Source organism: Eimeria necatrix, genomic scaffold (assembly GCF_000499385.1).
Source record: "Eimeria necatrix Houghton genomic scaffold, Enh_scaff102, whole genome shotgun sequence".
In the NCBI taxonomy this organism is placed as follows: domain Eukaryota; phylum Apicomplexa; class Conoidasida; order Eucoccidiorida; family Eimeriidae; genus Eimeria; species Eimeria necatrix.
This window is the reverse complement of record NW_013651828.1, coordinates 27,908-52,315: the sequence shown is the minus strand read 5'-3', so window position 1 is coordinate 52,315 and position 24,408 is coordinate 27,908. Positions and strand designations below refer to the sequence as shown.

Genomic DNA, 24,408 nt, shown 5'->3' with positions numbered 1-24,408 from the left:
ACAGTAGTGGCAGGAGCAGCAGCAAGAGGCCCCATAAATGCCGACTTGACAACATGTCGGTTTCCTCTGCCTCTTCCTCTTTAAGCAACCGCCCCCCCTCGCGTCGCCTTTCCCTTCATGTACAGGAGCTGAAGCAGCAAAAGCAGCAGCAGCAAGGCCGAAACGCGCCGGAGCTGCAGCAGCAGCACAAGAAGCAGCAGGGCGAACAGCAGCAGCAGCGAGAGCAGCAGCAAGAGCAGCAGGAGCAGGAAAATGCTGCCCCCGCGACTTCTTGGAACTTGACGGACGCCAGCGCTGCAGCGGCCACCTTGCTGAATGCGCGCTGCGTGCTGGTGGTGCCTGGCTGGGGCCTTGCGCAAAGTCGGTGTGGGGCGGAGTTCGCGGAGACAGTGAAGCTGCTGCTGCTGGGGTCCTGCGTGGAGATAGGCGTGAGTCCCATAGCGGGATTGTTTCCGGGCCACATTTCTTTGTTTCTGCAGGGCGTGCCGGAGCGCCTAATAAAGACAGGCGGAGAGGTCGTGGAGATGCTGTTCAAGTACGACGCGTGCCTCATTGTCGGCGCCAACGACGTGGTTAATCCCACTCTCACTCAAGACGGAAAGTCTCTGAAGGGGGCCATAATTGAGGCCTGGAGAGTGCCCAGGGTTGTGGCCCTGCGCCGCTCGCAGGGGCCCCGGGGGCCCCTTGGCGGCAAGAACAACAACCCCACCTTTTTGCGGCCCAACGTCTGCGTCTTGCCTGGAGACGCGAAAAAGTCCCTCGCGGCAATCAACGAGGCCTTGAGGCATCTGGGCAGGGGCGTGGGGGAGGGCAGGGGCTGGCCGCCCATTAGAGTCTACGGGGACTTAGACGAAGACCCCACAGCCCAGCCTGTCTCCCACTGGCCCCCGCCCGTGCTGACTGTGGGGGCCCTGCGGGACCAGGTGGGAGGCGGGATCGTCCCCCTCGATCCCAGGGGGGTCCAGCGGCTGCGGGCCATGGGGTTTAGGGTTTTGGTAGAAAGGGACTTAGGGGAAGAGGCCGCCACGGTCCCCACGGCTGAGGCGACCTCGGGAGCTCTCACGGCCAGCGGGGGCCCCGGGGGCCCCGGGGGCCCCTGCACTTACTCTTCTCTAGAGTACACAATGGCGGGCGCCGATGTTTGCGATTTGGAAGAGGTGCTTCGGGCTGAAGTCCTCGTGCACCCAACTATACCCCCCCTGGACTACTTTATGAAGGCAGGCGGCCCCGCAAACGGAAGAGCAGCAAATGCTGCAGCAGCAGCAGCAGGCGGGGGCAAAGGCAGCGTGCTGATATGCAGCATTCCTCCGGGGCGCCCTTGTCCGCTGCTGCCGGCCTTGAGTGCGGCGCGCTGGTCTGTGCTTTCCCTTAGTGTCTCCTCGCCGTCTCTCCAGGCCCGCGGGGTTGCTGCTGCTGCTTCTCTCGAAGCCTTGCGAGGCAGCAAGGCGCTGCTGCAGTGCCTCTACGCGCTGCCGCGGCTGGTGAAGGGCCTCACAACTGCTGCAGGGCGCATCGACCCCGCCATGGTGCTGGTCCTGGGCGCGGGCGTTGAGGGGCTGCATGCAGCAGCAGCAGCCTACAAGTCTGGCGCTAAGGTGTATGTGGCTGACCCCCGAATTTCCGCAAAGGCAGCAGTGGAGTCCATTGGTGCGGTTTTTCTTTCTGTCCTTCTCCGTGTCTCTTCTTGGGAGGCCCTCAGCAGATTTCCCCAGGTGGTTGGAACCCTCCGTGCTCTGGTTCAGAAGAGCGACATAGTTGTTTGCGCCCCTCGCGGGCTGGACGGGGGCCCCCCAGGCGAGTTCGAGGGGGGCCCCCCTCAGCTGGTACCCGAAGAGTGGATGGAGGGCATGAAGGCCGGCGCTGTGGTCATCGACATGCTGGGGGGGCACCCAGATGCTGCTCCAGGTTGGTTTGGCTGTGTGCAAAGGAGCCCCCAAGGAGAGCCCTTGGAGACGGGGCCCCTCTCCCCAGGGATCATGCAGGGGCCCCCTGTGGGGGTCACTGTGCTGGATGGCAGCAGCCTGCAGCAGCTGATGCCGAAGGAGACGTCGCGGATTCTCTCTGAAAGTGTCTGCAACCTGCTGCAGCAACTGAAAAGTCCCGAAGCATTGTCTTTGTCTCTGCCAGATGAGACCGACCCTGTGCTGCACAGCCTGCTGCTACTTGACCGGGGTGACCCCCTCCCCCCCAAAGCCCACAGCATTTTCAGGGGCCGCCGCACTCTGTCGCAGCTCAAACTGGGCAGCAGCATTTCAGGGCACTCGCGGCAGAGCTCTGTCTCCTCAGATGCAGCCAGTGCCTTCTTCCAAAAGTCGTAGAAGGCAGGGCCCCCGCAGCCAGCAGGTCTTTCCCAGGAGTGGCCTGGGAGGCTTGCTGGGCGCTTTCGGGCGCACAGGGAGAAACATGGAAGTTGTCCAGAAGCAGCTCCATTTGTCTCTTCATTGGGGTCTTACAGGGACCCAAGAGGGAGCTCACAAAGGCGCGTCAAAAGCCTTAAAATCACCCCGGAAGGAAACTTGCTGGGGTCATCGTGGGCTTTAGCAGCAGCTGCACAGATGCTGCAGAGTGCTCTACAAGGGCTCAGCAACGGCCCTGGCCCTGAGAGACTTTACAGAGACCCCACCAGGGACTGATAGATAGGCATCCTTAGGGGGCCAAAAAGAGGCCACAGGAGAGCTCAAATGGACAATTGAGCTTCGCAGTGGCTCTGTTGGGACTGTGCGGGCAGCTCGGATATAGCAGAAGGCCGCAACGTGCACCTGGCGGCACTTGGGAAAAATGCGTGGTGTTTCTTTGTTGCGATTTTGCGAGGAGGGTACGTTTGTGGAGACCTAGACGAGGTGCAGGGGCCCCACGTAGTATCTAGTGCACTGTGTTTTGCTGGGGCCTGTTAAGCCCGTATTTGGGGTCTCAGAAGGCCCTGCAGACTATTTGTACTCGCCGCCTCTGCCATAGAAAAGCCTCGGCAGAAAACGCTTAGGTGGGCGCATGCAGCAATTACGTGATAGTTCCACGAACTGTCAGCGCCTCTGAGTCTCCGCCGCCCACACCCTTGCAGCAGCAAAACGAGCAGAAGCAGCAGCAGCAGCAGCAGCCGCTGCAGCAGAGGCGCTGTTTGTTTGTGCTGTTTGCTTGCTTTTGTGCTGCTCGCTGAGCAGCACAGCGGTGGCAGCAGCGTCTGCAGCCTTGGGAGCCTCCCGCAGTCTCTGCAGGAAGACGCCCTTAGCTAGTTTGTTGCTGTACACGGGGATAGAGGAGACAGAGAGACGGGAGACAATTCCTCGCTCTGTCACCAAGCCAACCTCCCTTGGGGGGCCCCCGACAAACCAAACACCACACAGCTCGTCTGCAGGCTCGGGCCCCCCCCGCAAGCCGGCCAAATCCGCACCTGCACATCCCTGAAGGCCTTCTTTAGAGGCCCCTTCGCGAGAAGCTTCTTCCCCAGGAGACCCTTTCTGAGGGTTCCCTGCAGAGGCGCCTTCTTGAGTGTCCTCTGGCTCTGGGGCTTCTTTTTGGCTTTCCTCCTGAGGAGGTCTTTCTTGAGAGTTCCCGCCATTGGGGGCCCCCGTAGCAGCCTGGCCTTGGTGGCCCCGTCCTGGGGGCCCCTCCCGGTTCGCCAGTCGAAGCACAGCTTTGCCTGCGCCTCCTCGTCTTTGTGGCGAGAGGTGCTGGAGAAGCAGCCGTTTGCCTGTATGCATGCAGCCCCAAAGGGGGGCGTGAGTGTGGAGGGGACAATAGCTGGAGAAGGAGACGGGAGGCCGCGACACAGGAAAAAGGGGACAGCTAGCAGGACCAGACGTAAATAAGAGGACAAACCAACGGGAGGAGACACAGGGCAAATAAAGACAAGGACGCAGTCACAGGGAGATGGATTCAAGTTCAGAAGACAAGCACAGGCAGAAGCGTCGCGATCCATAATAAAAGACACGGTCAGTGCAAAGGACATAATATGCAAACTTTTTGGTGTCCCCTCCGGCTGACCTCGGCCTTTCTTTGTAAGAACTACAAGAGAATCTCCTTCGGGATCAGCTTTAGGGGGAACGACAGTAAGAGCAACGACTCTGTCGTCCTTCCTATAGCACAAACACAAGTGCATTTGTAAGTAGAATCTCAACGGGTTTGAAAAGGTGACAATTTACTCAAGTATTAACTGGTCGCAGTGCTTTTTGCATGTCATGGCCGGACTCTTCCAACTCGAATAGGCAAAAGTGCTCGTGGGTATACGGGCCCGCTCGTTGTGCCTTAGCCGGCAATTGCGCATGACAAAATGCACCAGAGACGCAAATCAGTCGAACATGCAATTAGGTTCTGTACAAGTCGGCATGTAGTATCCATGTAGTCACGCTGCGTCCCCAAGAGTTACCACACTTGCGGTGTACATGCACCTCCAAGGCAGATACACACCTTAAAGTGATGCCCTTGACGCCCCGCGACAATAAGCTCGCCTGAGGCAGGGAACTACATGGAAAACGAAGGGCGCGGCCAAAGGCAGTGCCTGCAAACATCGAAAAGAAACACGCCGAGAGAGACTGACGGGCACATGATAGCGGCAGAAAAACGGGTATCTGCTGTCATTGTACGAACACGCAGGCACAGAAACAGAGACGCAAAGAAACACAAACGCCAAATGAGACCATCAGAACAAAGGAGAATCCAGTTCACGCAGTTGTTCGCTGAGAGCCAAGCGAGCAGAAGAATGAATGAAGGAAACATTTGAGTGGGGAGGGAATAGAATGGGCTAGCGCTGGAAAGGGAGAAGGCACAGGGAGAATGCAAACTCCAAAAGTGTCTTCCTACCTAAGACAACGGAGTAATCCTTTTCTCCTTTTGCTTCTCCCAATGTTTCTGTCTGTTCTTGACTCTCCGCGCTTTTGTTTGGACCATCGTGGACCCCGTTTCTTGCCTCTGTCTCTGGACTCGTTCCCAAATCCGTATCCGTCTCCTCCTTAATGGCTTGCGCATCTCTGTCACTTTTCGTTGGCCTCTTCTTTACCACCGCGCACGCCGCTACTGCATCTCCAAGTCCCAACGGCAGCAGCCGCCGTGTGCGATTCTTCCTTTTTGTCCCTGTGGGCAGCAGAAGCCCCAGAGACAGAGCCTTAACCAGCCCCTGCCGAGTAGCCACTACCAGCTGGCCTCCTATCTCTTCCTTGCCCACACGAACTACGCAGCCCAGATGTCCTTCAATTTCACTGTCTGATCCTGTTCTTGCTGCTGATACAGCGTTGGCGGGTGCTGCTGCTGCAGCAGTAGCAGCAGGCTGCACGCCTCGCTTGGAGGCACCAACAGCAACAAAAGAGGCCGTTGTCTTCAGTCCGTGGCGCTGCAGATGAGAGCCAGGAAGGGTCAAGCATCTCCCGTCCCTCCATATGAACAATATCCAGTCGCCGTCTCTGCACTCTGTTGCTGCTGCTACACTGTCGCTGCTGCCTCTGTCCTGCTGGAGCTGCTGCTGGGGTGCTCCGACTGTGCAGTGGCCTATTGCTGGGTTTGGTCTCGCGCCTGCGGTGAAGCAGCGCTGGCCTGTAGCCCCTCTGGACTGCAGACTAATTGAGGCCTCCGACACTCTTTTGTAGAAGCCCTTGCGCGTGACGAGCAACAAGTAACTGCACACGTAGCGACAACACCAGCAGCAGAAGTGACGAAAACACCAAGAGAGCTTGATGCGTTATCCTTAAATAGCTTGTGCATACGTCTCTGCATGCGCCTCTTTTAGCTGCGCCCTGTATTCACTTATGTGATTACAAATGCTCACACGCAAAGGCCTTGTGCATCAATGTACTACTCAGATATGTGTGAAAATGCATTTAGAGATAGGTTACATGCGTGAGGACCTTAAGCCCATGCACAAAATATCAACGCACACAAAACCAAACGCAAGTAAACACCCTAAATATCCTTGGCGCAGCATGCATGCTGGCACAGCGCTGCATGGGAATTGCACTCTTTGAATACTGCCTTTCCACCTTGCAAAAGAAGCAAAGCTTCCCGGAAGCCTGTCTCACACAAACGTCCGAAATCAAGAAAAATAGAGCCAGCGTTTCTTTAAGCAGTTTGCAGACCTCTTGCTGTCTTTTTGACTTTCTATTAGCTCCTCTTCGCCATCAAAAGTCTCAAGCCCATCTCCCTCTCCAGGATTCGGGCGCTGCAAAGCCCCTCCGGCGCTCTTAGTTGAAACTTGGGGGCCTTTTCGAAGAAACAGTGTCTTGCGGGGGCTCCCGTACTTCCTATCTATTTCTTGTAGTTCCTCCTTGATGAGGGTGAAGAGCTGAGCGTCATCTGACAAAAGGCGACGGAGTCTCTCTGCCTTCCGGCGTGTCTCTTCGAGCTGCTGCTGCTGCTGCTGCTGTTCAAGCTGCAGTAGACTAGAAAGCCGCATGCGCAAAAGCCCCTTGGCCTGCACCTCCGTAAAGCCAAAGGGCTGTCCTGTGTACAAGATGCAAGAGAACTGAAAATAAGATGAAGGCAATAAGGCAACAACAGCCAGAAGTAATCGCGAAAAAATGCAAGCGTCAGGGAAGAAGGAAGAAATTACGGACTCATTGTATTCGTACCTAAGTAATGACGCGGCGAGCTTTGGTCTACTATGTGAGTATGAATTCTGTCATCCACTGTGTGCACCCGTGCAATTTTGCTTCTGATTAAAGGCAAAATAGTTAGCTCATGCTTTAAAAGCATGCAGATACAGGAAAGCCCATACATCGAAAGCGTACTTTTGGTACTCATAAAAAAATGCATGCATACGCATGTCAAAGGACACAAGCGCATAAATACGTAAATGAGTACACGAAGAGAGAGCTTATGCCCGCTTAACACAAATAACTGCACTTTTACTTGTTTGATCAAGACGAGTGCTTACATAAGTAAAACGCTACGCGTGAGTGAGATTCAAATGCACACTTAAAACATTCTAGAAAATATATACCCTTCCTCCACTTTGACCGTATTCATGTACGCATGCACATGCATATATGCGCAGCCTGCAATTGTGCATGCGTCTGCCTGCCTACCCATGAGCTTGCTGACCACCTCTTCCGCGTCTCTGCAACGCTGAAGCAGATCCACAATTTCTCGCGAGTGTTTTGCTGCCTTTGTGCTGCCTTCAAGAATGTGCTGCTGCTGCAAGAGCAGCTGCTCCTCCCGTTCCGTGCGGGCTCTCACGGCTCTTAAACGAGCTTGAAGCCACGACTCTAGTAAGTCCCTAAGAGCCAAATACAGATCAAACGACTCACACAATACCTTGAATTCTTGTTATCCACTGTAGACCCTAGGCACTAAGGCATGCAGCTGCGCTGGATTACATATAATGGCTGTAGCGGGTCTGGTTGTCACCACCTCCAGTGATAGCAGACTCGGGCTATAGGACACTAGAGCTTAGAATCAATGAACCACGCAATGTACCTAATTGAGAGGCTGTGTGGATGCTTTCCGTCCTTAAGGGCCACAAAGTTGCATTGTACAGACACCTCAAGCGCTGTGCTGGACACCAACTGCCTCCAAACCTCGCGAGGTGACGCCTCAGGCAGCAGTTCAAACACTACGCGGAGGCCACTGAAATCGCTTTCGTCTCGGACGTCTGACGCAGGAGCCACAAACAGAGCGACACACGCTGCGGACCATAGATCCCGGCGTTCTTTGAAAAAATCACAAGTTCCCAAAACTGAACGTCCTGAAAAGTATTTCGCGAAGCATTCTTATTCTCAATGCCTAGGGTACCGACCGCTGGGCTTTGGCTGCATGTTGTGGAATCTGAAACCCTGCCTTGAACACTCCATCCTAAATGTTTACTTCAAAAGCTCTAGTTGCTTTCTCGTTTGGCCGCATCCCTCTAGCTACGAATCATCCTTGTTGATGGCACTAATAAGAATGCTTGGATAAAGATAATAAGCTTGAGAGGGTGAGTTCTATATCGTGTACCAACTGTGAAACTACTAAGGCGCGAATCAAGGAAAGATTTGGAGTTTAGGATACAACGTTTCTTCTTACTTGAAATGTAAGGGAGAAGGCGCTCATTTGCAAGTCGCGCAGCGGTTTGCACAAGTTCCCCCTGAATCAGGACGAAGAAAGACAAAAAGAAGAGAGGAATCAGTGAAGAAAAGGGAGAGCATACAGAAGTGTCCGACACGACAAGGAGACAATAATGAAGGGCACAGAGGATGCAGACAAGTGTTGCTTTTCTGCCTTACAGAAAAGAGGACTTGAACAGTCCTCTTTCTGTAATCTAAGTTCCCTCTTGTCCTTTTGCAAAAGGTGAATGCGCAAGATGAAAGCAAATACATGCATTGGCACTTTCTTTACAACTTGATATCCAAGCATCGGACCCTGACCTTATTGACACCATAGGGAAGCTCTGTGACCACTATCTGCAAGCACTGTGGCCCTCCACGTTGGCTTGGTCCCTGTTTCTGTCTCTTGCCACCTCCAGCAGAAGTAACAAGGTGATGCTTCTCCTTCACTTCTACAAAGCCCCGGGCTCGCAGCCGCACAGATCCGTGGCCCTTCCTGTATGCTGCAATGGCCTCAGGCGGCTGCACTAGTAGGCCCCCCGTAGGAAAGTCTGGACCGGGCAGCAGCCGGTAAAGTGCAGCATCTGAAATGCGCGGGTTGCTGCAGCAGCAATACCAGCAATGAAAGCATAACCGTAAGCAGCAGCAGCAGCAGCAAAACAAACAAATAAAAGGAACACTACTCCAAGAAGATGCCACCGTAGCGTCCACACAAGGATAGAGCCTAGTTCCTTGAAAGTAGGCCGTACTCAATCAGAGCAATGCATGCAGAGACCACTTCGCTGAGGTTGTGTGGGGGGAGGCTTGTAGAGAGGCCCACAGCTACTCCAGCAGTTCCTTGCAACAGTAGCAATGGCAAACGTGCGGGGAAAAAGTCGGGCTCCACCTGAAGTCGTAAACAGAGCAGATCCTAAAGCCTTCTGCCCCTCTTCTGTACGAGAAAACCCGTTTCAGGGGTTTTGCAAATGCTTCTTTGAAGCCTAAAATGCCTGAACTTCCAAACTTTCGCCGAGTGTTGCATGGCAGGGAAAACCCTGCAGAATCCTGCGGCCTCTGTTTACCTCTGTGGCGTCGAAGTTGCTGCGAAAGCCGCAGGCCGAGGTGTGCAGGTCCTTCAGGAGAACATCCTGGCTGAGTGCAAAAGCCGTAAGCCACAGTGCCAAATCGCAATCTCTAGCTTCTCAAAAGGTCCAGTTTGCAAGCCTCCAGCAATTCCTCAGCTGGCCAGAGTGCAGGTTTTTGGGTCTTTGCTGCCTGCAAAGATCCCTCTATAGCCCCTAATTAGCGCCAAGCTCTTATGTAAAGGGCTAAAAGCTTAGTCCCAGCTCACCAGAAAGCAGACAGCCGGCATTCTGTGTAGCGCATTGCAGCTGCTGGGTCACCGTCAACAGAGCCAAAGTTCCCGTGGCCTTCTATGAGCGGCAGCTGGTAAACAAATGGCTGCGCCAGTCTGCTCACAAACCCTAAACCCTAAACCCTTCTCATTCAGCTTACGCCTTGCAGCCAAGGCTTGAGCACTGCCCTTGATTCTGATCAATCTGCAATTGCCCCAGGTCTAAAGCACGGGGTGCGTGCCTGACAGCATTCGTTGCTAGAGCTACTTTTGCTGCTGCTGCTGCTGCTGCTGCTGCTGCTGCTGCTGCTTTTGCTGCACCGGACGAGAGCGTCGTATACGGCTTTGTCTCCGTGGGGATGAAATTTACCCAGCACCTCCCCAACCACTCTCGCGCTCTTTCTAAAGGGCCCAGCGTGGCTGAGACCCAGTTGCTGCAGCAGCTCGCAGCCCACAAGCAATTTGGTTTCAAGTCTAAAACGCCAGAGAGCCTCAGGGCCTTCAGCTCTTAGCCCAGTCTGCACTCACCTGCATGGCATATATAATCCTGCGGTGAACAGGCTTTAGCCCATCTCTTGTGTCGGGAAGGGCCCTCGAGTGAATTGTGGAGATGGCATACTGTCCAAAGCTCTCTATCAATTCATCCGCAAACTCACAAGACAAGGCCCGCTGTGAATTCTCCTCTGCTGCTGGTTCTTTTGTGCTTGCTCCAGGCGAGTCGCCGGGCGCAGCTGGGCTTGCTGCTGCTGCTGCTGCTGCTGCTGGTGCATCTGCTGCCGCAGTAGCAGCAACAAGGTGGGAACTGTTGCGGAAACTGAGCTGCGGTGTGCAGATACAGACACTTGCTTTCTTCCGCACAGGGAGAAGCCCCGTCAGCCCCTTAACTGAATAAGCCAGGGGGCCCCTCACCCTGACGGGCAGAGAGGGGTCCCCCCTGTGAGGGACCACGGGGGCCCTCAGGAAGGCCTCACTGGAAGGCACTTGGAGCAGCAGTGCGACGACGGAACAGCAGAAGACCCAAACGCCCCGCATCGTGGCTTCGACTGCTGTGGCTCTGGGCCTAATGGCTCAGCATTCAATAGTTAAGATTGGCGGGGGTTCACAAGCCGCGTGGCCACAAAGCCCCCCCCCAACGACGGGGATCGTCGATCCCCATCGGCCTATGAGCCAGGGACTCTCATTGAGACCCACAGACTCTGCGACGCAGAAATGGAAGCCAGTTTTGCCGCTTAGCGCTGAGATCTTATGACTGTATGGGGGGGGTGGTGGGACTTTCAACTCCCATGAAACTGCCGGAGCCGAGCCACTCCTGCTTCATCTCTTCCTCTTAACAGCAGGCCAAGCTCTTCTGTAGGCTTGCAGCTGAAGGCTGAGGTTTTACGGCCTACAGCGACTCTCGAAGGTGGGGGGCCCTTGCGCCGACTCGGGGGGTTGGGGCCCCTCACTGGGCCCCCACTGGTCAACAGGAGCTCTTGCCTTAACTATATTTTAGGTGGGGCTCTCAATTTTCATTTCTGCGTCAAAAAATTTACAGGAATCACCTAACTTTCACCTCACTTTCCAATCGATGCCTCTCGCTGGAGAGCATCGGCGGGTGCTCGCAATGACACGAGTTTGCGTTCTAGCCGGCAGGTTCCCCGCAAATTACTTTATTCGAAAAGCACAATCCATAAACAACATAATTTTTTTCTGAGAGGCAATTCTTGAGACAGAGAAGCCACTTCTCAAGCGTGGGATGTCTGTACACCGCAGATCCGAGCTCGCGAGCGCCTCTTCGCAGGCAAGGATGCCACCATGCGTCTACTACATTTTATCAAACTAGTGTTTTTCGTAGCGCCTATAAATGAGTCAACTACAATGATCAGGGGTCTTAAGGGGCTACGCGGAGGGCTCAAACCCCGGACCGCCCCAGGGTTCACCGGGCAGCTGCGTCCCCTGTGCTGTCCCACAGCAGCTCCTCGCTTGAGGGACGCAAGGCCCAAGCAATACATGGTTTCTGGGCCTTTGTGGCTTTCCAGTTGTGGAGTTCTTGGGAGAGTCATCCAGAGGGGGATGAGAGTTTCACAAAGATGTGCATCAGGGGTCTCCCCCCCAGCTGCTAATGGCGCACAGGTGAATCGCCTTGGGGACTTTTCTCGGGATTTTCGCGGGATCACACAAGCTACAAGCATGAAGCAGATGAAGTTGTGTCTGTGAGGGGCTTGTTCATATGTTCCGTTGGTCTATGCTAGTGGCAGGACCTGTGTCTGTCTTTTTCAGTGAAGTTCAATCCCGTCACGGGCTTCCAGACACCAAAACGCCGTTGCGATGTAAAGGCGCTTCTGCTGCATGCAGGAAACTGCTGAAGAGAGGATGGTAGCTGCCCCAGCTCCAGCTGCAGCTGCAGCAGCTGCTGCGGCTGCTGCTGGGGCAGCTGGTGCGGCAACAAGGGCACCCGCAGGAGATCAAAAGAAGCCAACAAAAGTGACCAACAAAGGACACGACCCCCAGATGAAGGGCCTACTGTTGTTGGAGGCAATTCCCGATTCCCCAGATCTGGGTATGGTTTATATCGGCCGAAGTGCGGAACAGGTGAGGTGATCATACACCTCAAATGTACAGTGATTCTTTTCTCCTTATACCCCCGTATGCGTGGCTACGAAGAATCCTTAGTACCGTTTTCCTTTTCTGATATTTTATTTGCGACCTATTTTCTTTCTTGTGTGGTCTTTGCGGTTTTTTTCAATGCAGAATGAGCGCCTTTCTTTTTCTTTTTCGAAGCCGTCAGACATTTGGATGCATGCAGAAGGGGTGCCTGGGGCCCACGTGCTGCTGCGGCTTCCAAAGAAGGCCTCATCTATGGACGAAAGTTCTTTTCAAGAAGATTCTTCTCAAGGGAAAACTCGAGTGGAGTTACCCCTGAAGGAAAGCCCCGCTGGAGGCCCTCCAAGGGCAGCCTTGGCGTTCGCAGCAGATTGTGCAGCTTACTTTTCCAAAGGCAAGACGCAGCGGCAGGTGCCTGTTGTCTGCACAACTGCAGGCCAGCTCACTAAACCCTTGGGATCCCCGCTGGGGACAGTGGCGATTCGGGGAAAGACTCACAGACTGACGGGCCGGTGAGGTGCAACTGAGTGCATGCATGCAGCCTCAAGTCTACTCACCAGCATCAACCAAAAATTGTTTTTTCCCCGGGATTATGGGCACTTATGAAGGCACAAGTTTTGAATTTAAGGGTTTTTGGGCTAGGGTTTCGGGTCTAGGGTTTGTGGTCCAGTGCTTGCGTATTGAGGCTCGTGCTTTCCCCACAGGCCAAGCCGCGCGGCCCCTCGTATATCCGAGGCTATACTAAAAAGACGCGAACAAAATGAAAAGAAAAAGACAAGAAATGCCAAAGGCTCAACTGGCCAAAATCATGCAGCAGCTGCAGCAGAAGCGCCGGCGGCAGATGCTGCAACTGCAGCGCCAGAGGCAACAAATGCTGCAGCAGCAACTGCAGCACCCACTGTAGCAGCAGCAGCATCAAACGTAGCGGCAGCAAGAGATGTTGCAGCACCAGCAACACCAAATGCGACAGGAGCATGCCTTGTTGGAGGCGCAACGGCCGTCGCAGCAGAGCCATCAGCAGGAGCAAACGGAACCGCAAAGCTGCAGCAACGACAACAGCATTTAAAGACACATATGAAGCAGCAAAAACAGCAACACGCTTCAGATATGCAGCAGGAACAGCAGCCGCAGAAGTAACAACAGCGACTGAAGCAACTTGGAGTGCGTCTCAGAGAGACCCAGGGTGTGGCGTCCTCTGTGCCCCTCCTCTTGATATTTGGAAAGTAAAGATCCTGTTTTTCCCCTTACTTTTTTGATTGCGCTTTCGTAATTTCTCTATCCAGGTTTGCGTAAATGACACTGCCCAGAAAACCTTGCAAGAGGCGAATGGACAACAATTGTAGTGTCTGTTTCTGTCATCCTATCTGTGTAAGTAGCAAAATATGTCTCGCCTACTAGCGCAACCTCCGCAATTGATAGCCCCCCTATATATGAAGCAAACTGCCCAGCAATAAGAGGCCCCAACTGACTGCTTGGGCTCCCCCTAAGTAAAGTGGGCGTTAAACAGAGTGCCTCCAGGACTCCCGTTAGTCTCATAGTGAACGCTTTGCACAAAGTTCAGAGTTAGGGCGCAGCGTTTAGTACGCGGGGCCTGAGGCGTGCAGAGGGCTTTTCAAAGTCGTCTTTTGTGAGGCTCTTCCAAGTGCTGTACATCATGGCACCCCGTAGCCCTGACACGCAGTGCATGCAGCCGCGAAGCCGCCACAGGAAACAGCACGCTACCTGAGGCTGGCTGGGGTCTCCCCGCAGCTGTCGCACGTAGCCCCAGAGCCCCACGTCCCTGCTGCGTCCCGCTGCTGCTGGTCCCTCACAATAGCAGCAAGACAAGCAGCAAACGATGGCAGCGGCCCCGTGGAGGATCTTGGAGGAACACCTGAAGAAAGCCCCCCTTTAGCGGGGACAGCAGCGTCTGGTGCGAACGGCACTTTGCCTATTGGCTCCTCAGTACACGTTGGGCGACTCTCCTCTCTTCTACCCACTTCCGCCACTGCCAACTCTGCTGTTCTTTGTGATGTTTCCGAATTTTCTAACGCCGCAGCAACAGCACCAGCGAGGTGCGTGCCTTGCGGATAAGTGTCTACGGGTGTCAGTGCGGCTGCGAGTGCCCGCAGCGTGTGGAGGGACACGGGGAGAAGGGGGGGCAGTGCAGGGGCAAAGAACTCCCGCAGCGTTTCTGTGAAGCGTTGCCTGTAATCGCCTGGGGATAGGACAGTGGGCTGGAGGCCACTGGTCATGTAGGCGAGGGCTTTGCCCAGTTTCTCTACGTGTTTGTCCCACGTATACTTGCGGAAAAAATCAATGAGGCCGAAGCATATCTCTGCGGTTTCCTCGTAAACCACAACCAACAGCGAGTAGTCAACCACCTCAAGACGCTGCAGCAAAGAAAGGTCCTGCTGCAGCGCCTCCCTAAAGGCACAGACGTCACTGGAGTGCATGCACAACGCAAAGCCCCGAGAGTATTCGCGAAAATTTTGATCCCATAACACTGGCACGCACTCCAACGCTGCATGCACGTCCAAGGATTCGAACTCCCCAGCGGCTGCCGCTGCAGCTGATATTTCAATTGCTGCCCTTGCTTCAGCTGCTGTGACTGCTGGAGTTGCTGGAGGCGTTGCTGTAGAAAAGAAGCGAAAGAGACTTTCGCCTGCACAGAAACTGTCGCACAGTGCCAGCTTGTGTCAGGCAAGCCAGAGACAAAGAAGGGACAAACCAATCTGAAGGGTAATGAAAAGGAATATGAATGAGTCTCCGGTGCATATGAAAAAAAGTAAAGAGAGCGAAAAATGTGCAATGAACCCACCTGCCGCTGGGAAGCCAGCGTCTTTGCTAGAAAATGGTTCTTCAGTGGCTGCCAAGATCTTAGGAGAATAATTTTCGTCCGAGCTTACTGCTGCTGCATCGTTTGCTGCTGGGGTCGCTGTAGATGCGGCTGCTTCGTTCAGCACTGCAGCAGCTGTCGTTCGATTCTGTCTCCCCGCTGTCCTTGCAGCAGCCCCACCACCCGTGCAGCTATTGCTGCTGCTGTTGGCGCCACTGTGAACTGCGTGTGAATCCGTTTCCGGTATATACCTTTGCCTGCCGAGTCCTTTGAGGTCGAAGACCCTGATGGGCCCCTTTGGTGCCCCTCCTTCTCTGTACCTTAGGTTACTAAGGGCAACGTAATACCTTTTGTCTCCATTTATTGTATTCTTTACTTGAAATAGACCCAAAATTGGGGTTAGGGCAGACGGCCTTCCTTCCAATAACACGCGGGAAAAATGGCGGAAGAAAGAGTCACTCTGACACAGCAGCAACTTGACCTCGTGACGGTTTAACTCCTTCAATACATAAACCCTGAGCACGGAGAAGGCAAAAACGAGGATTCACATTGCAGTTAAAACGCAAAAAAATGTAACGGAACGTCGATAACAACAGCACGACCTTTATGTAAAAATTATGCACGACGACACCACCCCCCTAGGCTGAGCATCGTGTGCAAGCAGCCAACCGAAACGAAAACAAACAAGCAGAGAAGTGCAGGGATAGGTATGGAGACAAAGGCATAAGACAAGAGGAAATCATGCCGAGAAAGAGGAATGGATGCGCACATAAAGTCAGATGCATCGGTGACCATTCATAGTGTGGGGTATGATCCCGGGTCTACCAGTGGATATGTGAAGGGAACTGGGCTTCAGGATTGATAAGATGTTTACATATGCATTGTAGAAAGGCCATAGGCTTTAAACTGGCCTTCAGAGTTTTGCTCACCCATCCGATGATAGCGTAAAGGACGCCCCGCTTTTTCCTCCAAACAGTTTGACAGGCGTTGCGCTTTTGATAGAGCAGCAAAACTGGAGATCATCTCCGCACAGCAAATGCCTCAAAATGTGAAACTGCAGTACACAAAAAAAAACAAATTGCTTCCCAAGTTGCTTTCAATCTCGTCGCTGGTATCAGTACCAGTTCCCACCGTGCTCCAGACTGTACCCTTTCATACACAGGCGGGCTGCTGTTCAGCTAGCCACCCAAAAGCTAGTTGCCTAGCCACCAGCTGGACTCTGCAAGCCATCAACAAGCCGTAAGCTGGCCTCCAGAGAGGGTTCTGGGAATGCATACTTGTGGGGCAAAGAAAAGAGTCACATTGTGAGATCGATTATCCCCCAACTGGTGCACCTGCACATGCTGCTCGCCGCTGTCTATGGGAGCCTCCAGCACACCACGTAGTAGTCTCAGCTCTGTTTCATTCGCTTCATCCTGCAAAGCCGGACTGCATGGAGACTCACGGCCAGGTCCCTCCCTGAGCCACCACGGAATTCCCAAAGTGCCCTCTTCAGGCGAAAGCGCCACGAATCTCTGAAAGTTTCCAACAAACGAGACACCTTCAGCTGGCACTGGCCAATCTGCGCAACAAAATGGAGGCACAAAGAGACAGCAGCTGAACAAATCGCAAGCCAGAAGACCGCGGGGACCTGATTGGCCCGGATGCCTCCTCAAGGAGCCCTGCCCATTCCCTTTCGTTTCCTCTGGATTCATGGCATCTCCCCGTCCCTGAAGGCTTCTCGATTTTAGAGGCCCTTCACACACTAGCGGCTGCCTTTTAAAGTCTGTGCGTGAAAAGCCTCCCCAAGAAGTTTTGCTCTCTTCGAGAAATCCCTCAGAGAGTTCAGCCAACACCACGGCCAGCGCTGAAGGCAGCAGAAGGCACCCACGGCTGCAAGAGCCACCCCACACAGACCATCTTTCTTTTGATGCGGATGCTTCATCACTACATGGGATCTTGGGTTCCGAATGAGTCTGTTTCCCCCCACAGGATGATGCATTCACAACCCTGCTGGGGCTTCTTGTTTTCGCTAGCCTCCGTGCTCTGCAAAGCTCCACAGCACAAGTGCCCAGGCAGCACAGGCACGGCTTGCTGCTCTCATATGGTTCCAATGGCGCAGCTTCTGCAAAGGCTTCTGCAGAAGCATGCGTATAGTCCTCTTTGGAGGCTTTTACTTGTGCTTCTGGAGGGCATTTTGCGGGGGCCCCTGTGGGGTTTATACATTTTCCACATAAGCCCCCACAACAAGCGCCCGGAGTATTGACGAATTCTGTCGTCCATCTACGCTTCAGTTGCTGTGCTGCTGCGGGGCTAAGAATGGCTGAGGCTATGAGAGCCCCTACATCTTTGGATTCCTGAGGAGGCAAAAAGCCATGAAGGCCCTCTTTGGAGCGAGCAAGTATGTCAGAGACGGAGGCTTCAAGAGCATGCAAAGCTGCGGCTGTGAGGCGACGCAAACGGTGCAAACAGACAGTTTCATGGCTAGGCGTTGTACAGTTGCTACCGAGCAAAGCTGTGTTGCTTTGGCCGGTAAGTGAAGAAGCAGCAGCAGGAGCAGCAGACAGCGGCTGCCAACTGCTGAACCGGCGACAGGGTTGTTGCGGAGGCCCTGAGTGAAAAGGATCCACTTTAAACGTCCCCTGAAGGCCAGCTGCTGCTCCGAATGCGGGAGGTATCAGGAGCCTGCTTGCTGCTGCTGCTGCTGGCTTGCTTGTTGTGGCTGCTGACGATATTGCTGAAGCTGCAGGAGCTCCAACGGGCACACGATTCGCCGTTGCACGTCCAGCGGACTCCAAGCAGCGTGCGTCTGATTGGAAATCCCTTGAATTTGCTGCAGCCGCAAAGGGTTTTCCAGACTCTGCTGTGGACTTGTCAGCCCTAGCTTCCTGGGGCCCCCCTGCATCTGCTAATGGGGCCCCCAGCGGGGCTCCCTCCTCACCAGCAGGGGAGGCTGGGGATAGAGGGGCATCCTCGTCTTTGACAACCCGCCATACAACTTCGCACGAAGCGCTGCGGTGCCGGCATGACTGCAGGGGCGCTGCTGCTGCTACGCTTGCTGCTGATGCTGCGGTTGCTGCTGCGTCTGTTGTTCTTGGGCTGTACAAACGGCCGTCCCTTGTATCACTAACAGTTGGCGTTGCTGCTGGCGGGTGTAGCAAAAGAGGTAGCATCTTTCCAGTGCAATAGACAGTTCTTTTGCTTGGCCGAGGCTCCATCGTTGCCACAGCGGTTGCTGGTGCTGCTGCTGCTGCGGCTGCCGTTGGGCCCTGTCCGGTGGCTGCGCTCCAAAACGGCGAATCATTTACACGCGGTGTTCGTATTCCGGTCAGTACTACGAAGCCTGCTGACTTCCGCGGGCTTTGCTCTTCTGCAGCAGCCATGGAATCAGCAGTGGCTGCTGGTGCAGCGGCAGGATCTACAGATGCTGCTGCTCCTTCCTGCTGGCTCGCGGTATCGTTAGGGGGTATTACAAGGGGAAGCAGGCTGGGCGACGCGGGGAGCTTGGCCTCTCTGAGGGCATCCTCTGCACCGCATGCAAACCTTTTGAAGAGAACAGAGCAGCACACTTCGAAATATTTGTCCAAACAAAACCATGAAAAATCGCAGGCTCGAAGGAGCCGCTCAGCTGTCTTCCAGCAGCAACAACTCTTTTCTGCCAACGTCATCCCTGGTGCATTGTTCTGCGATGTTTTTGCTGCTGCAGCCTGATTCTCTTTGCTGCACGGACCCTGCTGCTGCTGCCGCTTCAAGGTCACTTGCTGAAGCGAAAAACTGAACAACACGAGAATGGCCGCTGCTTGTTGCAACTGCTGCAGCAGCAGCGACAGACTGCGCTGATGCTCCACCAGCAGCTTACAAACAGTTGACCACAGGCGCCACAAAGGTCCCCCAGGAGGACCCCTTGGTGCCCCTTGATCTGAGGGTCCAGCGAAGTAGCTGCAAAGGGGTGACCGAATTTCAAGAGGAGCCCCTTGAATCAGCAGTTCCTGCTGTTTCTCTGTTGCCTTTATTTGCCGCTCCACCGCTGCCGCAGTAGAAGTCAAGAATGTTCTTCCGCGCGTAATCCACGAAACCTGCGACAAGCAGGGCACAAAGCCGCAAACCCTGAGCTTTAAAGAAAACGTCGAGAGCGCTGTAGGGCACAGTGTTCTTTTGTTGCAGTGCGTATAGACTGTTTCCGAATGAATAACTGGAGTAGATGTTTTTGCAGATACGGCTGTTGCATTCGGCGCTACTGTCATTTTAAGTGGTGGTTGAGTGTAATGCTCCTGCCTTGTTTTCGAGGAGACAGCGCACACTGCCCTCCAGATTTCTTTGAAGTGCTTGACTTAGCGCGCACCGCCCCGCGGATGCTGAAGGAGATGAGCCTGCAGCGGCGTCTTTCAGGGAAACCTCAGTGAGACATCCCGCGACTGGAGCATAACGATCTCCAGGAGCGCCCTCTATTGCAGCAGCAGCCACCTCTTTTGCTGCTTCGTGAAGCTGACGGCGAGCGGAGCAGCACATGCTGCCAGAGAGGCACGCGTCCTCTTGTTGCTGGCAGGAGACAAGTGGCGTGCCATCATCAGCAAGTGCTGCTGCTGCAGCTCCTCCACCCGGTGCCGCTGCAGGCGCCTTTAATGCTGCTTCTACTGGTGCTGGCTTCGCTGGTGTGTGTACGGGCTTCCCTGCTTCGGATGCGAGCAACGCAGTAGGTGATGCTGCGGACTCATTTGCTGCTGCTGCTGCAGATTCGGTTACCGAGGCGTCAGCAGCCGGGTCCGTTGAATCACGGCAAGGGGGGATTCTTGAGATAGGTCTCAACAGCTGATGGGGGGCCCCTTTTTTGCATATAGAGTAGACCGTTAGGCTCTGGTGGCTGAAAGCCAAGGTCTTAGACGGACAAAAAGACAAAACAAGAGGGCAGGAAGGCCACAAATGAGAACACACGAAGGGGATCAGAAATACACCCTCTGCAGCTTACAAATAAAGTAGGTCGACCGTGCAGTATATTCTTTTAAAATTCCATATTGTACATGTGTGTGGAGCTGAGGCAACTCGTGCCATTTTAAACTGCAAATGTGTTGATATACGTATAATGACGCATGTGCTAGGAGTGACCATACAAGAAGGGACAAGTCGAAAAGAAATACTTTTAATCCAGGATGCTTATGCCTCTGCCTCTTCCAGAAACTAGCCTGCACCTTTCAGGTAAACTTTTTCGACTACACGTTCCTACTTCCCCTGCTGCACTAAGCTTACGCTTTAAGGAGCTAGCAATTGTTCCCTCAGCGCAGCCACCAGCAACCAGCAGCTCCGCACCTAATAAGGTGGAGGGCAATAGCAACATTGCAACAACGGCTGCAGCTGCAGCGCCATCAGCAGCAAGCACGAAGAGTGTACCTACAGCGTTTCCTGATGCGAAGTAAAATGTCCTGTCTCTAAAAATAGAATGGGGGCAACTAGGCACTCTCTTGTCTCCATTCAGCACCTGCTCGCGCTCCTGTTCCAGCGGCTGGTGCTGCTGTTGTTGCAGCACCCCCTGTTGCTGGTCCACCTGCTGCTGCTGCAGATCCCCGCTACGGGTACCGTCTCCCCTAAGAGTCTCGTCAGTTAGCAGCAACTCCAAAAATCTAATGAAGGGAAGGTCGCCATATCGGCCAATATCTTCAGAAGCCCCAAGGGCCCCACCACCACAGCGCCGGCACGTTTGCCACCAACCTACCCTAGCAGGGCCTCCATTCTTTTCAGTGTAATCCCAGCTCCCTTCTGTAGCTGTTGTTTCTGCTGTTTGTCCGGCTGGAGCTGCTCTGATGGGCTCTGATAAAGCTGAAGGCAAATCTTTCGCGGCAAACAAGGCACCCTCAAGCTTGCTGTTGTACCTGACGCTATCCGCTGCCGTTGATGCTGCAGCCTCTGTTGCTGCTGGCGTGTCTCCCGTTGCGTTTGCTGTTGCTTCTGCAGTTCTCGCGGGGGGCAACGGAGACAACATAGGGGACCCTTCGTACCTGCTGCGGCGGCGGGCAGCAGCGGGTGCGCGCGAGACATCCCCTTGAGGCACTAGAAGACCTTCCTGCATGCGCATAGCACAGCCAGCAGCAGCAACTTGAGCTACAGCGCAAGGCCCTTTGCGTACCTGGCAGCTCGCGTGGCAGCGGTTCAGAAAGCTGGGGTCTGGAATTAAGGGTTTGTCTGACATTGAACGTAACAACAACTCGGTTTGTGTCTCTCGTGAACGCAAGGGAGTGCTCATTAAGAGGCCTTCTGCATCTGCTATCCCCTGCAGGGCAGCTGCGTGCCCCTGGATGCTGCTGCAAGAAGAGGCACCAGCGGCTGGCGACTTCGCGCAGCGTAGCCCCAAAGGGGCTAAAGGACAGCGCGCAAGGGCACCGCCGGAGAGCTCCCGAAGTTCCTGTGGAACCGGGGGACCAAGGGGCCCCAAGGGTCCCAAGGGAAGCGACGGCCCCAGAGGCCCCAGGGCTTCCTGCTCCCGTTGCGCACTGCTGGAGTCGGCAGCTCCAAGTGATGCCTAGAGAAACAATCTGGGCCTCAAGGCTGAAAGCCCGCCTCAGCAGCAAAGTACCCAGGCATCTTCTTCCCTGCCCCACATTATTCTCCTCTCCGAAGACAGGAGCAGGAGCAGCAGCTATTTCATTCCTGACTGCTGCTTCAGGTGCTTGCTCTGCAGCAGAAAAAGCCGTGGTCTGTAAAGCATGGTGCAGCGGAAGAATGCCACCAGTGCCGCCGGTCGTAGGAACCCACAGGGGCTCACCCAGGCCTGTGGGATCGGCTGGAGGAGCACCAGGGATATCCAAGTTGCAGCTTGGAAGCCCTTCTTCCTCTCCATCTATGAGCGTGAGAAGCTGCACTGCTGCGACTGCAGGACAGTTTGTTGCAGCGGCCGCGGCTGCTGCCGCAGCTACTGTCGGTGGATAATTGGTGCTGCTTGGGGGCCCCTCTAAGGTGCACATGCATTCCAGTAAGCGCCGCTCCAAGTCTCGGGGGCCCCCTGATCCCACAGATATGCTGCAGCATTGCAGCCAGCACTTGAGGGGTCTTCGCCTGAAGGTACTCTCCAGCAATTTGCTGACCATGGCCGTTGCAGCATCGCCCGCAGTGCCGGTGCTGTCGCTGTTGCTGCTGTCCTGCTGCTGTCGCTGCTGCAGCAGCGCTGCTGCTGGGGTGTTGCTGCAAAGAGTCTGTACCCTGCTGGCTCCAGCTATTGAGTCATCATCGTGAGGCAGCTCCCCCAAGCCAGGACAACGGCTTTCCTCTGACTGCGGCAGCAAAAGCTGCCGTTTTGTTGCTGCTTCAATCCAGAGGGGCCCCTGAGGGCCGCCTCCCGGGTAGCAGCAAGCAGCAATGAATTTCAGTTCTTGCTGCAGTGCAAAGGCAGCACAGAGGCCCCTCCACAATACTCGCTTGTATGTTTCTGCCTCTTGGTCTTTGCCTGACACTTTTACTTCAGGCCATGCTGCCGTTGGTGCTGCTGCTGCTGCTGCTGCTGAGGGGGGAAGCACCAGGCAAATAGTCCAAAAGCTGCTGGGGGGGCAGTCCGACAGAATGAGGTGAGACGGTGCTCCTGGGGTTGGGGCCCCCCAGTGCACAGAGCAGCTGCCCAGGACCGTCTGCTGTTGCTGCTGCGCTGTTTCTGCTGCTGCTCTTGCTGCTGCTAGTTCAAGAGAAGCCCACAGGGGGGCCCCCGTGGCTCTGCTGGCCCTTAGCAGGCTGGCAAACGGGACGCCAGGAACGGCTACAATTTTTAGAGCTGCAAGGCGCAGTAGCAGTGAGAGAGGTAGGGACCCCGATAGCAGCAGCAGGTTTGGCTGCAGCAGCGCCAGCTGCTGCAGCAGCACCCTTAGTGCTAGTGTTTGTCTCCTCTGCTCCGTCTCCAAGTGTGTGAACCGGCCTGGGGGCCCCTCAGCAACTCTGCCCCCCAACTGCAGATCTCCGTGGACCAGCAGCACCCGTGCTTGATGCAGGGGGAGCAGCTGCTGCTGCTGCTTGTGCTGCAGCAGCAGAGGCAGCACGACCCCGGGGAAGGCTCGGGAGTCGGACATTGACTGACCAGGGAAGCAGCAAGCGTGCACACAGTCCCCAAGAGACACCGCAGCGGCAGCAGCCGATGCATGCAGCGCAGACACCACAGACAAGATCAGCCGCAGCAGCACACAAGCTGCAGCAGCAGGCAGACCCTCAAGCACACAGTGCGATAAGACACTCTGGCGCAGAAGAGACAGCGCGTACACCCCGTTTGCAACGCTGCCACAAATCCTGCTGCTACTGCTCTTGCTGTCGCAGCTGCTGTCGCTGCTGCTGGAGGCTCTGTCTGCACTAGAGCAAGGCCCCTGCGGGTTTGGCCAGGGCCCGCCTGCAGTGGGCAGGCGGCATTCATGGGCAAGTAAAGTTGCGTGCGGGGTCCCTTGAAGTCGCTGCTTGGGTGTACGTACACCCCAGTGGCTGGCTTGTGAGTGGGTTTGGGGGATGGGGTGCCTCTGGAGCTTGGTGAGGGGCCCCAGCAGCTGTTGCTGCTTGTGGGCATTGCGCACACAAAACAGACAAAGCCGGATGCTGCTGCTGGCTTCCTGCCCCTGGGGGCCCCCCACCACAGATAAGCAGCAGCTGCTGCTGCAGCTACTGCAGTATATTGCCCCACACAGCCGGCAGTGGTGCCGTCGCCGCAGTGCGGAGAAGGGCGCCCCGCACCCAAAGCATTCCACCGCTTCTGAGTCGGATATCCATACTGCCATGGTCCGGAGCCTCTCCAAGGGCTGCAAGCTCAAGGACCTTGACACCTCCAACCGGAAGGTCTTCGGTCTGGCTGCTGGGGGCCCCTCAGGCCCTTTGTTGGGGGCCCCTCAGGCCCCCTGCAGCTGCTAGAGCGAGATGCAGCACAGACGCCGGCCAGGAGAGGACCGGAAAGCTCCTGAAGTGACCATAGCAGGGCAAGTGCAGGCGAGTAAAGGCATGAGACCGCTGCAGAAGCGGGACAGGCCAGGCTGCTGCCGATGAGACAGTTGTGGCGGCTTTACCGCCGTCCGCGTTGCTAGCAGTCGGCGTTGCAATTCTACTCTTTCTCCATACACTACTTTCAAATTTATAATTGAGGTGAAGGAGATACGGGTCTACAAATGGAGACAGTCAGGAAGCGCTAGTACGCGGGGGCCCCTGAGGGACTCTTGAGAGATCTCGAGAGTCGGTCACGGGGCCCCCGCTTGTGAGGCTAGAAACAGCCTCAGTGCAGTCTCAGTTGGAGCACGCATTCATGTTATCATTTTTGTTCCTTTTTATCCTTCTTAGTTCTTATTAAACCTGAGTTTTGTAATTGACTAATGATTTCCGCCCTTAGCGTGCACTAGAAGGAAGAGTAAAAAAGGGGGCCCCTGGCGCGGCTCCTGTGGCTGCGAGGGCCATTGCAGCTGATGTGGCTGCGCGCCCCCACAGTCATTGTTGCGGCTGCGCTCGTTCGTACTGCTTCTGTGTATTTTTATGCTTTATTATTTGCACTGCTCTTCTTAATCAACTTAATAAACGGGATAAGGTGCAGAGAGCTGTCGTTCTGCTTTTTTCGTCTCTCCCTTGGCCTCTTTCTGCACAAGGCAGGACCCCACTGGCGTCTTGGCTGGGTCCTGATTCTTCTTTCTTTTGGCCTTCTTAGGCACAAATTTGCCCGAATTTTGTCTTTATATTTTCCTTCTCTTTTTCCA

At 54.9% G+C, this 24,408-nt stretch overlaps 4 protein-coding genes across 4 annotated transcripts; 2 read left to right on the top strand and 2 right to left on the bottom strand.

Annotated features, from left to right (window-relative positions):
- Positions 1–53: 53 nt before the first annotated feature.
- On the top strand, positions 54–2,318 carry ENH_00001060 (Protein NNT-1, related; the record flags this gene model as incomplete). The annotated part of the gene is made up of 1 exon (XM_013578133.1): positions 54–2,318. The coding sequence occupies one exon, from the start codon at positions 54–56 to the stop codon at positions 2,316–2,318; it is 2,265 nt and encodes a 754-aa protein (XP_013433587.1).
- A 702-nt stretch (positions 2,319–3,020) lies between these two features.
- On the bottom strand, positions 3,021–10,371 carry ENH_00001050 (DNA gyrase subunit A, putative; the record flags this gene model as incomplete). Its single annotated transcript, XM_013578132.1, has 13 exons — positions 3,021–3,688; positions 3,982–4,073; positions 4,405–4,495; positions 4,798–5,606; positions 6,063–6,365; positions 7,010–7,190; positions 7,402–7,537; positions 8,322–8,607; positions 8,756–8,892; positions 9,068–9,137; positions 9,337–9,456; positions 9,652–9,782; positions 9,868–10,371. 13 exons carry the CDS (start codon positions 10,369–10,371, stop codon positions 3,021–3,023), a joined length of 3,528 nt encoding a protein of 1,175 aa, XP_013433586.1.
- A 1,320-nt stretch (positions 10,372–11,691) lies between these two features.
- ENH_00001040 (hypothetical protein, conserved) lies at positions 11,692–13,059 on the top strand (the record flags this gene model as incomplete). Its single annotated transcript, XM_013578131.1, has 3 exons — positions 11,692–11,910; positions 12,070–12,434; positions 12,627–13,059. 3 exons carry the CDS (start codon positions 11,692–11,694, stop codon positions 13,057–13,059), a joined length of 1,017 nt encoding a protein of 338 aa, XP_013433585.1.
- A 581-nt stretch (positions 13,060–13,640) lies between these two features.
- On the bottom strand, positions 13,641–23,451 carry ENH_00001030 (1-phosphatidylinositol-4-phosphate 5-kinase, putative; the record flags this gene model as incomplete). The annotated part of the gene is made up of 7 exons (XM_013578130.1): positions 13,641–14,566; positions 14,723–15,255; positions 15,670–15,794; positions 16,018–18,795; positions 19,019–19,594; positions 20,109–20,774; positions 20,899–23,451. 7 exons carry the CDS (start codon positions 23,449–23,451, stop codon positions 13,641–13,643), a joined length of 8,157 nt encoding a protein of 2,718 aa, XP_013433584.1.
- Between the last annotated feature and the right edge of the window lie 957 nt (positions 23,452–24,408).